General features: G+C 35.3%; 1 protein-coding gene across 1 annotated transcript in view; it reads left to right on the top strand.

Moving 5' to 3' along the window:
- The window catches only part of Cdh9 (cadherin 9), a 129834-nt gene that overhangs the window by 41842 nt on the left and 70909 nt on the right, over positions 1-17083 (top strand). The window contains exon 2 of the mRNA XM_028876156.2: positions 11345-11609. Within this exon, the coding sequence (XP_028731989.1) occupies positions 11385-11609 (225 nt within the window). The 5' untranslated portion in view covers positions 11345-11384. The remainder of the gene's footprint in view (positions 1-11344; positions 11610-17083) is intronic.

The following is a 17083-nucleotide window of genomic DNA, read 5'->3' as shown; positions in this document are numbered from 1 at the left end:
TCAGCTCTGAAAGATTTTCTTTTCTTTTAATTTGAATGTAATAAGATTCAGTCATGAAACTCCTTACGTAAAATGTAACAGGTTTGGAAAATTGAAAGTTTTATGTCCCACTATTGTATTAGTATACAGAACAGTGTTGGTAAGTAGACATGCTGCTGTGACTCACTTGCTTCTGTTCTCTTCTCCTCTCTTCTCCTCTCTTCTCCTCTCTTTTCTCTTCTCTTCTCTTCTCTTCTCTTCTCTTCTCTTCTCTTCTCTTCTCTTCTCTTCTTCTCTTGTCTTCTCAGCACCACTGGAAATTTCTTTTGAAATTTTGGATTTTCATGAACTTACCTAGTTCAGAATGCCATATAGCCTGAGTAATTACACACATCAACTTCTCATAAGAGAGTCACTCGTGTGACTCGTGTAGAAGTTTGAATTTATAATCCTTCAATTTTTTTTGAGATCTAGAACCTCATTTCATTTTTATCAGTAAGTTATATTCCACTTCATGATCATGTGGAAAATTATGTTTCCGTTCACTTTCTAAAAGGCATTTGGGGGTCCGGAGAGATGGCTCCATATCTGAGGGTGTTCGCTGCTCTTCAGAAACCCTCTATTCACTTTCCAACAGCCATGTCAATTCATTCACAAATACCTGTAATTCGAGTTCCACAGAATCGAATGCCCTATGCAGATCGTCATGAGTTTATGCATGCATGTGATGCATGTACACATACTCAGGCATGGATGCATACACATGGAATAAAAAATGAATAAATATTTAAAAGTTATGAGTTTGAATAAACATCATGTAAAATCAACTGTGTATTCTTGTGGTGTAAAATATTTTAAAGTATGACAAGTAGAAATAGAGCTGTTATTCTAGAATGTGAAACTTTTATCTCTTTTAAGTATTGCAAAAGACTTCTCTGTAGTGGATGGTATATCAGCAATGAATTCCCGTTGTACTGCATTGTCCTAGCAAAGGTTTTCAGGTTTTCATTAGAATCTTTCTCCTGGGATGTGTTAGTACTTCATGTTTTTATGAAATTTATTAATTGCTGACACTTGCAGAAGATTTTATATCTGTATTCATCACCTATAGTTTCTTTTTTCATTTTTATATATTCCTCTCCTCTATATTGCAATCCAGCTGCAGTTTCTTCTCCTTACTGTCCTCCTAATACTTCACCTGTATACCGCCTTCTCCCAGACCCACTTCTCCTTTCCTCTCAGAAAAGGACAGGCCTCTCAGGAATATCATCCAGCCATGGCCATGGCACAACAAGTTTACAATAAGACTAAGCATAGCCCTGTAGGTGAAGTTTTCCTGTCCTGACCACTTCTTCCCAAAAAAACTGAGTTACTTCCCAAATAATTGACTCAGAGAATTAATGTGAATTAAATTCTCAACTAATAGCTCAGGCATGTTACTCACTAGCTCTTACAACTTAACCCATTGCTATTAATCTATGTGCTGTCCCAAGGCTTGTGACTTTTCCCTCTGTCTCCTTTTGTACATCCAAGTCATTTCTTGATCTGGCTGGCAACCCGTCTGAGTTCTTCATCCCATCAGGCTTAGTTTTGCTTTCTAGTCTCACTTTATCCTGTGCAGTGATTGGCCAGTCAGCTTGTTAAACCAATCATAGTGACATATATTCACACAGTGTACAGAGGATTATTCCACAGCATTTCCCCATTTTTGTCTAATGAAAAAGGAAGATTTTTAACTTTAACATTAGTAAAATTACATACAAAAAAAAAAAAACAGTTACCAAGAAGGAATTATAATTACAATATCCAATCTACTTGTATTTGGCAAAAAAAAAAAAAAAAAAAAATTCTCTATTATCTATCTTGTCTTGATGATTCTAAAGTTTTATACCTAATTTGCTCTTTATCACAACTATGGAAAACTATAAGTTTAACCATTTAGTTTTTAACTCCATCAGAGTCCAGAAGGATGAAATGTTACCTAATGATAGGGATATCTGACAGCCTGTACAGTCACCCAAAGTTCCTCTGTAATATTGTGGCATCCAATTCTGGCCTACAGGCCTAGCATATTTGACAGACTTTTGCATAAAGCAGGGAATTCTAAAGGACTGGCCCATCTTGTCTTGGCAAAGTTCACCAGGCCCCTTTCTTGCATCCTGGTGGTCCAGTTTGGAGAGTATATAATCATCAGTTGAAGCAAGGGAAGATTTTTTTTCCCCCCCACATAGCTAGCTTTTTCCATAAAAAAAAATTCAAACTCCGTTTGGAGTTTCTTCAATGAACATCATCATCTCTGAAGTAGAGTGATGCTGCCAGGAACAGACATGTCTCACTGTCATAAAAAGCATTAGGCTATTAGAAATATTAAATGCCATATTCTGTTGGTCTTTAAAGTGTTTGAAGACCATCTGTTTGAAGACTATCTAGCCATATCTATTTATAACCTGGAAAACATACCTAACATGACTATAAGTTTGATTATAATAGATAACTATTAATCTCTATTTTTTATTTAAACATTATATTTTAAAAAGAGCAGCATAAACACAATACCTTAAACAAGAGTAGAAATATACATTCACTATAAAAAATTAACATTAAGGCCGGGCGGTGGTGGCACACGCCTTTAATCCCAGCACTTGGGAGGCAGAGGCAGGTGGATCTCTGTGAGTTCGAGGCCAGCATGGGCTACCAAGTGAGTTCCAGGAAAGGCGCAAAGCTACATAGAGAAACCCTGTCTCAAAAAACCAAAAAAAAAAAAAAAAAAAAAAAAAAAAAATTAACATTAAGTTTGTATCAACAAACAAAAATCCATATCAATGTCAAATATTTAAGATTAATAGTTGTTTTTTTATTAAAGTAGATTCAATAATCTACTCTTTCATTCTATCATTTCTATACCCCCTCTTTTCATTTTGGAACGAGACCCCTGAATCTAATCTCAGCTTTTTTTCTTGACCATTACCAAAAACAACTAGCAACCAACCCCCTTAAACAATGATATATATCCATAATCCATCTTTTGGGAAGGTAGGTGTAGTTTTCTACAGTGCTTCCTGTTGTGGAGGGGCATTGACAACTTTTGGGGAACCTTAAGAAAATTGGGTAATTGTTAAGTCTTGGCTGGAATATTCTGTGAGGCTGAATCATCTTAGTCAGCAGCCTTAAAGCAGGTTTGGATGCTGGATCATCTGGGCTATTTTTATTGTTACCTGATCCCTTTGCTCTAAAAATGCATAAACTTTTAAAGGTAACATGCATACCTACATTAATACAAGTATAGACTGTGCATGTACACAAGTCAGCCAAACATTAATGTTTTTGTTATGTGTTTGAGCAGGTAAAATATACACTATGTATCTTGTAGTTCTTTTAGGTTTATTTATTTATTTATTTATTTATTTATTTATTTATTTATTTATTTATTTATTTATTCTGTATTCAGGATTGTAGGGGATCTTCCTCTATCAAATCTGATTTTCTTTAACCCAGACTGAAACCACAACCTCTCATTTCCTGTGAAAATAAAAGCATAACCTCCCCCAAAGCAACATACCTTTTTTTTTTTCCCCTTCAAGACAGGGTTTCTCTGTGTAGCTTTGTGACTCTGTAGCCCAGGATAGCCTCAAACTCATAGAGATCTGCCTGGCTCTGCCTCCTGAGTGCTGGGATTAAAGGCATGTGCTACCACAGCCCGGCTTTGTTGTTGTTGTTGTTTTGGGTTTTTTTTTTCCAACAACATACCTTTTGATTTAAATTTTGAAGTCAAGATATTTTTAAAAATATATACATATATATGAATATATATATACATATAAATATGCATGTATATATGTTGGTGAATCTAGAAGTTTTCATAATCCAGTGTCTCTTAGCAGCCATTGCTCCTTTCTCAGCAGTCAAAAAATTTAAAGACAACACAATAACATACAGTAACCAGACTCTGTGTATTTTTCATATATATGTGACTATTTTATATTACTTTTCTCATTTTTAAAGAACTTTATTATTTTAAAACTATATATTTATTCTAGGACTGTATATTCCTATTCTCTTCTCTCTCCTAAGCCTTTGTACATTTTTAAACACACTGTAACCCATCTAGATTTTTCCTTCTCAATCTATCTTTAAAGTGTATGTGTGAAGCTTTTGGATACATGCCACCACTGAGTAGCATGCCATACACTGCTCATAAACTCCATTTAAGTGTTTGGTAGCAGGGCCTCTGAAAAGGGCCATGCATTTTTTGTTGCTAGTACTGAGTCAGGAACCCTTTAAAGGGGCTCCATGTCTGCTCACCGCCAGCAAACAGAGCCCACCTGAGAAAATGCTATTACCGAGAAGCTGTGCTTGGTTCTGTTTACTTTTGTGTTTAAAATTCTTTTCTTAAGTGTGTGTGTGTGTGTGTGTGTGTGTGTGTGTGTGTGTGTGTAAATTCTTGTTCTACATTGGGCACTGTAGCATGAATCTTAAAAGTTCTTATTAATAAAATCAAACCTGAGGCGAGTTATTGGGGTCCATGCTGGTAGATCAGAGAGACAGAACAAGCCACAGCTATCTCACCTTGCTGGATCCTCAGCTGGTCTTGTCTCCTCAGACTGGAGGCCTTTGAGTCCTCATCCGGAATGGGTCTCAGCTGAATTACTGCTCAAAAGCCTGAATGCTTAACCAGCCAAAAGCTTAACCAGCCAAATGCCTCTAGTTTCTGGTTCTCACGCCTTATATATCTTTCTGTTTTCTACCACCACTCCCTGGGATTAAAGGCTGGCTTTCTGGGATTAAAGGCGTGTCACCATGCTTGGCTATTTCCAATGTGGCCTTGAACTCATAGAGATCCAGAGGGATTTCTATCTCTGGAATGCTAGGATTAAAGGTGTGAGTGCCACCATTTTCTAGCCTTTGTATCTAGTGGCTGTCTGTTCTCTGACCCCAGATAAATTTATTAAGGTACACAATATTTTGGAGAACACAATACCACCACAGGGCACCATTTGTAGGTGGAGTTTTCCTGTCCCATCCATCTGTACCCAAAAAAACCAACATCTGCTTCCCAAATAACTGACCCAGAGACTTAATATAAATTAAATACTCTGCCAATAGCTCAGACTTGTTACTAACTAGCTCTTAGAACTTAACCTGTTTCTATTAATCTATGTGCTGCCTCAAGGCTCATAGCTTTCACCTCTATCCCATTTTGTATGTTCTACTCATTCTCCATTTGGCTGGAGACTCTTCTGACTCTTCCTTTCCTTCTCTCATCATTCTCAGTCTTTCTTTCCTGCCTAACTTTATCCTGTTCAGCTATTAGCCAGTAAACTTGTTCATTAAACCAATCATAATGACAAATATTCACACAGTGTACAGAAGGATTATTCCAAAGCACAACCCTCATATTAATGCTAGACAAGGCAACTCAGTAGGAGGAAAAGGAACCCAATATCAGGCAAAAGGTGAGACATAGACCCTGTTCCCACTCTTAGTAGTCCCACAAGAATACCAAGATACAAAATTGTAACATATATGTAGAGAACTTAGGTCAGACCCATACAAGATCCCTTTTTTCTTTCACTCCAATATCTACAAGTCCTGATAAACCATCATTAGTTGATTCTATAGGATATTTTTTCTATTATAAAGTACTCTATATTTATATTTATTTTTTATTTAAAATATATTCATTTTACATACCAACCATAGATCCCCCTCCCACCCCTCCTCCTGCTTCCCCACAGCCTCCCCCCACAGACCCACCTACCCATCCTCTCCTCCTAAAGGGTAAGGCTTCCCATGGGTGTCAGCAAAGCCTGGTTCATTCAGTTGGAGAAGGACCAAGCCACTCCCTGTTGCATCAAGGCTGCTGTAAGATTTTTTTTTTTTTTTTTTTTTTTTTGTGGAGGCCTTGACCCTTCTGGCGTCTACAGTCCTTCATTCCCCTCTTCAGCAGGATTCCCAGAACTCTGCCTAATGTTTGGCTGTAGGTCTCTGCATTTGCTCCCATCAGTTCCTGGGTGAAGCATATCTGATGACCACTAAAATAGGTTCCAGTCTAGGAGTATAGCAGAATACTATTAGGAATCATTTCATTGACTTTTTGGGGGGTGTGTGGGTGGGGGCTGGTTGCATTTGATTCTACCCTAGGTCAGTGAGCTATCTCTACTCTGTCCCTGGGCCTCCAGGCAACATCAGGCATGGCATGGCTCTCAAGTTGGACCAGTCATTAGTTGGCCACTTGACAAGTTCTGTACCACCTTTACCCCATCATGTCTTGCTAGGAGGATAAGTTGTATGTGGAAGATTTTGTGGCTGGGTTGGTGTCCCAATCCTTTAATTGGAAGTCTTGATTACAGATGATGGACAGTTCAGGCTGCATATCTATATTACTATGAGTCTTTGCTAGGGTGAATCTTGTGGATTCCATGGAGTTTCCATTGCACTGGGTTGCTACATTGCCCCAGAAGTGGTTTGAATGAGAACGAGCCTCACATGTGTGTGTGTGTGTGTGTGTGTGTGTGTGTGAATTGAATATTTAAGCTACAGTTGGTGGAATTTTTGGAAGTATTAGGAGGTATGGCCTAGTAATAAGGGGTACATAACTGGGGACAGGTTTGAGTTTTAAAACAAAACAAAATAACACAACAATAACAACAACAAAAACCCACAGTCATTCCCACTTATCTCTCTCTGTCTTGTGATTTTGGACCAGGATATACGTTCTAAGCTCCTGTTCTAATTCCATTCTCCTGGCAATGTACACCATGGATTCTTATCCTTCCTAATGGTAACCCATACATTAAATGCTTTTATACGTTGCTTTGGTCATAGTGTTTTGTCATGGCAATAGAAAAGCAATATATATATGAAAAATGTGTTGCTTCATCTCTACAGAACTCAGATATGTCATTGGAAAAAATGTAAATTATGCTGCTATTAAGAATAACATTGTAATGTTTGTCAAAGTTCTTTGCTGATTAGGAATTTTATAATGATAAAGTAGCAAATTTAGTCACATACACTTGTGTTATAGATACAATTCTTGTTAGAAACTTTCCTGAAAAAAACAGCATTAAATGATTTAATTGAAGAGATAAGATGAATGGTTCAGTTTTTAAGAACATATATTGTTCTTGCAGAAGAACAGAGTTCATTTCCTACCACCCATATTGGGTTAATTACAACTACTATATAACTCCAGTGCCTGGGCTTCCAGTGTCCTCTTCTGGACTCCAGGGGTAACTGCACTCAAATATACATATACTCACATGCAGATGCATTCTTATACACATGGTTAATAATAAAATAAAGATTTTAAATATTTATTTTGATTATAATTATGTAAGTAAATAGAAGCAGAAATATATTCAATTTCAATTAGATATTTTACTGGTAAGCATTCAGCTTAACTACATCAAAGCACAATTATTTTAATGATTCTAAAATAGAATTAAAATGGAATTTAAATATAATTAAGTGACTATGGAAACAATAAAAAACAATGTTCAGTTTTTAAAACAAATAAGATTCAAATGAATTACCTAATTACAAAATCAAAGCTAACCCAAATTTAAAATACTGTATTTTATAATGCATTTGATGGTTATTTATCAACAAAAGTGAAATTAAAAATGCAGAGCAATTGAGGCTGATAGAGATAATTAGGCATAGAAAATTTAGTAATCAGCTTGTTCCTACTGAATAAATAAAAGATGTGAAGAATTTTTAATAAACCCCATGGGACATGAGATTGCTAATTTTTAAATCAAATATAGCAGAAAACCTTTTAAACTGTGCACTTTTATCTCAGAGCCAAAGAATGTGCAGGTGTTAAATTGGCCACAAGAGGTTTACAGTAATGGTTCCTAAATGTGAAACAAATATACAAAAAAAAAAAAAAAAAAAAAAAAAAGTTGACTAAAGTAAAGGTATTAAATCAGAGAGTGGCAAAGTTCATGAAAAAAACATTCTATAATTTAGAGCAGTCATGCTGGGCTGTTAACATTTCATCTCACTTAATGCAAACTTTTCTGAATTTCAGTGAGAGCACTACAAATTTCATGACTGATGTTACGAAAACAAAAATAGTCTCTGACTCTGGTCAAAAGCAAAAAACCGTCTATGGTCAATCTTGACATCAGTCTCTGGTATTGTTTATTCATTAGGCTGATAAGCATTCAATAGGTGAGCCTAGGTTGGAAATAAACTGCAAAAGTATTAAACACTGATCCACTAACCAGATAGTTTTACTTAAATAAGTAAGTGCTTACTAAGTTGTGTGTAGGACATGATGAACTACAACTTTCAAACATCGTTCATACAAACTACATTATATCCAAGTGAAGTAGGCCATCGTGTTGAATACTGAATGAATAAAATAATAGATGCTATATTCCTCCTTGAAAATGTCATAAATTTACAGTGTAATAGAAAACCATAAAAAGCTTCCCTAGCACCATGTTTTCCCCGCTTCCCAGGGTGATCCATGCACACCTCTTAGGGTCCTCCTTGTTAGCTAGCTTCTCTGGAGCTGTGGGTTATAATCTGGTTATCCTTTGCTTTACATTTAGTATCCACTTATGAGTGAGTACACACCATATTTGTCTTTCTGAGTCTGGATTTCCTCACTTGAAATGATATTTTCTAGTTCCATCAGTTTGCCTGCAAATTTCATGATGTCATTGTGTTTGCCAAGTAGTACTCCATTGTGTATATGTACCACATATCCTTTATCCATTCTTTGGTTGTGGGTCATCTCCAGGAATCCACAGGGATGCTACTAGCAATAGTGGATAGGGTGCCTGAGCTGGCTTACCCTGGTAATCAGATTGGTGAATACCCTGTCATCATAGAACCTTCATGCAGTAACTGATGGAAGCAGATGCAGAGATCCACAGCCAAGCACCAGGCCGAGATCCAGGGGTCCAGTCGAACAGAGGGAAGAGGCATTCTATGAGAAAGGGGCATCAAGATCATGACGGGGAAACCTTCAAACATAATCAAACCAAACTATGGGAACTCATGGACTTTAGACCAACAGGTGTGGAGCCTTCATGGGACTAGACTAGTCCCTCTGCATAAGCAAGACTGTTGTGTAGCTTGGTCTAGTTACAGGTCCCCCTGGCAGTGGAATCAGAATCTATTCCCCATGCCTGAGCTGACACTTTGGAGCCCACTATCTATGGTGGGATGCAAGAGGAGGGGCTTGGACCTGCCTCAACTGAATGTAACAGGCTCCGCTGACTCCCCATGGGAGGCCTTACTTTTTTGGAGGAGGGAATGGGGGATGGGCTGGGGGGAAGGCTGATCAAGGTGGGAGGAGGGAAGAGAGGGAGATCTGTGGTTGGTTCATAAAATGAATTTTAAAAATCTCTTAATAAAGACAAAAAAGTAAACAAGAAAAAAACTGAAGTGAGATGTCATATTTTTCAAATGGTTACTTGAGATTTGTAAAAGTATATGATAGAGAAACATCAAAAATGCAAATAATATGTATATGAATAAACCAGGTAAGATTTGTGCAGATCCGAGTAGGCATATAGGTAAAACAATTAATTGCACAAATTTTAAATTATTTCTTCAAATACATACATATTGTATATATTTTTCTTTCTTGTAGTTGATTCTGGCTTCTACATAATGTACAATGAGCAAGTTAGCAGCAATCATTCTATTTTAAGTTCAGGGTACTGATATGCGCAAGATCAAGATGCCCTCTTGGAGCAGTCTGAGAGTTGTCTGCCTTCCATATGCTCTCATGCAGCTCTAGTTAAATAGAACTCAATTTCCACCATGTTCTTATAAGAAACTAATTTTTCCATGAGTAACTCTGATCTCTGGCTTAGTCATCTCCCAATTAACATTCGCTGCGAGTAGGTTATCAGCAGAGGGATTTAACAGAAGTCCAAACATTCAGGCCAAACTGTCACATCCTAATCTCTAAATCAATGTCTTGTCTGTAAAATAAAGTGCCCAAATCTCCAAACATCTCTTGCAGATTTACAGTCTATAATCTAAAATGTACAATCTCATATAAAAAAAAAAAGGGACATACACATAGGCATGCACAGTATATATTGAACAGGTATCTGCATGAAACCCAGTGATGTTTCATACTTCACTTCAAATATTTCTCAGAAATTTCACAGGAGCACTTGCAAAGTTGTGGGTGCCATAGGAAGTCACTGCAATAGCTAAATTACAGAAGAGTCATAGAGAAACTGAGGTGTGTGTGTGTGTGTGTGTGTGTGTGTGTGTGTGTGTGTGTGTGTTCCTATTAAGAATCATACACATTCTTGTAAGAGAATTTTTGTAAGCAGTATTCATTTCATTATATTTCTAGAAAACATGATCATACCTTAGAGAATGGACATGACGGATTTCATTAATGCCCCCCTCCCCAAATCTCTTTCCTACTCTTTAATGTATTTTCTAATTAGCCACATTAATCTCTGAATTTTATGTTGGAATACTTCAGTGGCTTGGACTGCAGTAAAAGCAAATGTGAATTTATTTTATTTTTTTAATGTTGCAAAGATTCACAGTATTCTTCATTGTCTAAACTCTGATACATCTAATACAACTACATTTTCCCCACTCAAATGTCTACATTCCACAAAAAAATGAATTTCTACTTACAGCATTGTTCAAAAATGAACAGTACATTTCAAAATTCCCTGAAACACTGATCAGCAAAGTTAATGTCAGAATAAAATTCTCACAGTGAGAAAAATCAGAGTTAAAAAAATTCCCCTTTTGTTTTCTGCTATTTTTTGGTTGTAAGCGAAGGATTTTTAGTCCATTTTGAGTTGATTGAATCTAGTTTTCATTAGTGAAGAGCTACTTTTTTCCTCACTTCCTTACTTTCATTTAATCTATTTCTAAAGTTGAACGTGGGGGTAAACACATTCTGAGTAATGCTGGATTATGGGAAAAAAATGTCATTTCAAGTATAGCGGTTCTTGGACATGTAAATATTTCTTCACTATTAAAACTTTAAATTTCAAAGAATTAATAACATAACTATTGTACGAAAAAGTTTAGTTTGCAGAATTTTTAGTGGTTTTAATTTTTGAACTTTTTTTACATTAATATTGCCAGCCTAAACTAAGCTGTTGAGTATATTTGAAATATGTATTTGCACACATACTTGAACATATATATGTAATCTTATTTCTTATGTTTGTATTTCAAAATTTATGGATTTAAAGTCAGTTCTTTGATATATTTTTAAAAACTGTTATATATATATATATATATATATATATATATATATATTAGTTTCATTACTTTAAATAGTATATAAAAGTGTTCCAGTATACAGGATACTTGAAAATGAGACACATCCTAATAAAATCATTTTCTTCTACAGAACATACATTGAAATTTTCATCCTTCTGAAGTTGAAGATAATGAGGACTTACCATTGCCTTCCACTGATCATCTGGACTTGCATGCTTCATACAGTTGACAACAGCCCAGTACAAGCAAAGGATAACAGTCACTTACTAAGAAGGATAGTGAATCTGACAAAAGATGATGGGAAAATGCTCCATCGCACCAAGCGTGGCTGGATGTGGAACCAGTTCTTCTTGTTAGAAGAGTACACAGGTACAGATACTCAGTATGTAGGAAAGGTAAGATTTTTTTTTATCTGGAAAATCCAGAAGTTTAATGTGATATTAAATAAACAAATGAATAAATATATGTCTATACACACACACACACACACACACACACACACACACACACACACACATAAAGACTTTTATCCACTAAATAAGAGATTGACTTAAATTATTTTTAAAAAGTGTAAATTAATACTTCATGTGTCATGTGACTAAAAACAAAACGTAGCTTTAATATCCAGGAAAATTTATTAAAATACATCAATGTACTTTAGTAACCCTAGTTCACTAGGGTTCATAATAGAATGAACTGTTTGAGAGATGAATTTGTAGTATGCTGCTTCCTACATCAATCAAGATGGGTTCCTGTGTGCCTGCATCTAGGTAAGGAGTGGAGTAAAAACATAAAGAGAAAGAAGACACTACCTTTAGGAAGATGTACTGTAATGTCAATTTCAGCATCCTCAACAGTTGGCCATTAGCATTCAGGAGGAGAATTAATAGACTGATAAAACAACTCATTTTGGGATCCTAGATTTGAGTTTGTCTTATTGTCTATCTCCTCTTTCCTTCCCCCTTAATGCAATTTATTGTTTTAGTTCACAACATCTTAAAATTTTAATAATAACATTTTTTGGACACTTCTTGCTACCTGTTTATTTTCTGTATCCAATCTTGTTTGCACTCTTTTATCTTTATAGGGTTCTCCTGATCTCTCTGATTGTTCATAACTTAAGCACAATTCTCAGGTGTGATGACACCCTGAGAGTATCATCAGGAATGATTTTACATTCTGACAATCACAATCATGCACATTCCATACATTTATTCATCTTTATTCTTAGTGTGCAAGTATTAACGTTAATGGTCTGAGAACTGGCTCACTGACAACATCAGACAAATAAAGCAGATCAAGCAAAAAAAAAAAAAGGAAAATTAAGAAATATAACTGATGTCACCAAATCATTCCAATATCTTTCAAACCAGAAGAACATTTATTCTGAGAAATTGTCAAAATCTTGTTCTACTTCATTTTGTGTGGGCCAATGTACTTTCTCAAATACAGTTTCTGTTAACTGAAGCCTATTATTTCCTTCTTTTTGAGATTTCTCTTTCGTAGCTACTTGGGTCACTTTTGTCCAGTGCAGTTCACTCAATGACTCTTTTCTTCCATCCTATTTCTCTTTAGATTAGTCATGTGGCATGCTTCCATACCCCTCATTTAACATCACTTTCACAGTCTAGTTAATAGGTATCATCAGGGCATTTCAAGTTCAACAAGCAAAACGTTTGTGTCTAAGTACTTGAAATTGCTTTGTGATTCTTTTTGTCGGGGGCAGTATATAAAGGACTCAAAGTTGGGTCACAGGGTCTTACTGAAATGGTTCAACCTTGCAGTTTCACAGATGCAGGAAAATGGTCACAGAAAAGGGAGCTAGTTTTAATCCCATGACTATTAGAGCCCTTTTACCAGTATTTGTGATTTAACTTAAAATTGAAATGTTTCCTAGGGAATGTTCTAAATGACACAGTTTTTCATTGTTGCAATGAACAGCCTAAGGTATTAGTTACATTCCCTTTCCTTTCCTTTTCTTTGCTTATTTATCTTCAACAGTAGACTATAGGGTAACCTGGAAAGCTATAATAATCACATTTCTGCCTAGGAAAGATTATCAATGCAAAACTGTATTTCCTCAATTCGTAGTTTTCTACTGGAAACAATATATGAATGGGAGAATTTTTACAATAATATAAAACACCTATATTCTTTTTAAAAATATGGGCTTCCTTTACTTTGTTAGTGCTTTTGTATCGCATATGCAATTATTGATTACATATTTTGATATGAAATGTCCTTCCAGCAGTTTTTAGGATTATTTATTCATCAAGTGCTCATTTGTTATTACTTTAGTGGCTCTCTGTGCTGTTTATATAAGCAACTATTGGCATGTGCAAAAACCAATCAAATCCTTGGCTTTAAAAATTGGGAAATACTTGAATTCTCATGAACACTTGACATTCTGAAGGCAAAATGGACTAAAGTACTACCACTCATATCCCCAATTAAATTTACAACAATTCTTTCAGAGTCCAATGCATTGGCCATAAGAAACCTGGTGAATGAACCCCTTGGCATCTTTATCACACCCTAAAATGAGAAAAGGGCTAGTAAAACCTAGCAGACAGAGATTTTCATAGTTTTTCAAAAAGTAGATATCATAGGAAATAATACAAAATTAATTTACAGAAAATATAAAATTATGTAGTTAGAAATACCTATAAACCTCAAAATAAATCTAAGATCTAAGATTTCAGATTGAATTTAAAGAAATATTTTTTTAATTTTTTTTTTTTTTTTTTTTTTTTTTTTTTTTTTTTTTTTTTTTTTTTTTTTTTTTTTTAGGTTTTTTAGGTTTTTTGAGACAAGGTTTCTCTGTGTAGCTTTCCACCTTTCCTGGGACTCACTTGGTAGCCCAGGCTGGCCTTGAACTCACAGAGATCCACCTGGCTCTGCCTCCCTAGTGCTGGAATTAAAGGCGTACGCCACTACCAGCTGGCTAAATAAATATTTTTATGATGAACCAAATAAGAACAACAATATTTATTTAGCTCACGATGCATATACACACATATAACCATGTGCTTTATAGGACTGAATTCTATATTGTTCAATAGCTAGACAAAACTCAGGAGTCATGTAAAATCTCTAATCCTCACATATTTTTTCTAGATCAAATTATATTGCTGTTAAATTTTGTTTAATTCTAAAACTTTTGGAATATTCTCTTACTTCCTAATATGATCAGGAAGGGCGAGCAAAACTCCCATAAAATTTTACAGGTAGACAGATTAGATACAACATGTAGAAGAAGAAAAAAATGCGAGAGAGACAGAGGCAGAGACAGAGAGACAGAGAGAGAGGCAGACAGACAGACTGATGGTGTTGAGCCTCTATTGCCCAACATTCCAAACTGACACCTTTTCAAGGAGTGACTGGAAAATTAAGACACTGCTAAAAGTTCAAGTGCCAATCAATGAAGGGTGGAGTACAGATCTGGACTGAGCAGTTCACTGCCATCCTTAGGATAGATTAGCGGAATACTATGGATTAACATGACTTTATTTTAAAGGAGCACTGCTTTATTTTTATTTACCTCATTAACCCTCTGTATAATATAGGACTAAAGCCAGAAGTTTTGCAATTAAATCAATTCCTTTTCGTTTAATAATAATGGAATTTGACATTTAGTTGGTCCTTTTTTTTAAACTGGAATTATCAGTTATTATTACTACTGTTTTATTTAATGAGGTGAATCTTTTGTTCTTTCTCACTCAAGATTACAAAGTCAAAAAATGATGCATTATCAACTCTATAATTAAAATAAAGATAGGTAATTGAATTTTTAATCATTATAATTCCATTTAAGAAATTATTTATAATAACTCTCATAAGAACTATAACACATGATTTTACTGTTTTGTTTAGATAATATTAACATGTGTTTTATTTGATTATTTGTTTGCTCTCAGGGTGAGGAAGTGAAACCTAAGCTTCAATCATACTAAATAAATGATATAAAATTGGACTATATTCATAGGCCATGTTTAATTTTTTTATATTAGCTATAGGCTCCATATAATCCTTGGTAACTATGAATCAACCATATACCAATTAACATTAATAATACTTGAGTAGATATCATTACATCCTTTTAATATCTGATTGTTGACCACATTTATTGATGAAGAGATATACAATTTTCAAATACAGCAGCTTAAGTATTTTGAGTTGTTGTTATTTTAAGAAAGCCTCCTGGATTCATTAAAACATTTGCATACTAATCAAATTGACCATCAGATATTAAGTCAGTTCAAAGCAAAATACTTAGTATTTGCTTGTTCCAAAATAAGGAACATGGGGCTTTTGAAATGTTATTATGCGACTTCCTGGGGAAACATCAACAAAACCCATACACCACAGAGAGACAAGTAAGGCATTGAACATGGACCACAGAAATGATTCTCCTCTCCCCGTGTTTGGATTACTGAATCAGTTAGTGTATTATGTTACAACTGTGACTGTAATCAGGTATAACATATAATAGTATGGTTAACTTAAAGGTCATTGCATCACAGAAAAGTCAACTTTAACATTGGAAAGGCCCATGAAAGCTCCATATCTGGAGCTCTTTGAGCAGCCTTCAGGCAGTTCAGGCACCCAGAGTAGTTTCTTTCCGATGTTGCTGCTTGTGCATCTTGGGAAGGGGGGTCTTTCAAATCTTTTCATTTTCACTCACGTCATCTTGAGTATAGTCACAGTATTCACAAGGAACATTCGGCCGTCACTGGGCACTCTGGTTACAACAGCGTTTTTGGAAAACAGAGGGGACACGGACCCAGATATAAAATTGATAAGAATTATGTTCATATTTATTTTAAAACTATGAAAATTTGGCTTCTCCACATTTACACATGCTCATATGTGTGCCAAACAATGATTTGCCCCCTCCTCCGATCTATAATGTAATTGTCAATAGTTCACTTTCTGTTGAGCTCTTAAAACATAGAAATTTTGATATAGAAATAACAAGAAAAAGTGAAATTAGAAAGAGAAATGGATTCTCAAATTCAACGAAGCTTACCTAGTGCACAGTTATGGTATGTTATAGTGATTTTTGGAACCTAAATAAAATACATTTATAAAGATTTTAGATTGTCATTATTTTGTACAGTATATGCAGCAGCTACCTTTGACTTATGAATCTACTTCACTCCAGAATTCTCTTCATACCCCAGTCATTTAAAATTCAGAATACACGAGAAAAATATTATGCCTTCTGGCCAGCTCCTCCAGACAGCTTACACAGACTAGTTTCACACCACAGTACAGAAAAATCACTTTCAAAATAGAGCTCCATTTTCTATCATTTACTACCAACACTGTCACTACCCATTCAGCTTTACTACCTCAGTGTACCACTATCTCACAGTATGTAATAAGAACTACTTCTTCTCCAAAATGACCTCCATATATTCAATAGAGAAAACATTAAACAAATATTTATAATATAAATAAGTAATATTTATAATAATCTATATCAAATCATACCAAATTAAGATTTGTAGCTATTCTTAATTTCTGAATTTAAAATTAATGTAAACTTTATTAATGTAGACCTCATTTATTTATTAATCTTTCTATTTATTTCATATCCTGATGGCAGTTTCCCCTCCCTTCTCACTTCCCAGTCCCTTCCCCCCACTTCCTCTCTTCTGTACCCCATCCACCCCTGCTCCACCACTTCTCTTCAGGAAAAGGCAGGCCTCCCATGAATATCAACCAGCCACAGTATATCAAGTTGCTGCATTACTAGTCACATCTTCTCCTATTAAGCCTCCTATTAAGGCAACCAACCCAGTAGGAGGAAAATTTCCCCCAAAAGCAGGCAACAGAGTCAGAGGCAACTCCCGCTCCCACTTGT

This window comes from Peromyscus leucopus, chromosome 11, assembly GCF_004664715.2.
Source record: "Peromyscus leucopus breed LL Stock chromosome 11, UCI_PerLeu_2.1, whole genome shotgun sequence".
NCBI lineage: Eukaryota > Metazoa > Chordata > Mammalia > Rodentia > Cricetidae > Peromyscus > Peromyscus leucopus.
The sequence above is the reverse complement of the archived record's forward strand: the minus strand, read 5'-3'. Positions and strand labels throughout refer to the sequence as shown.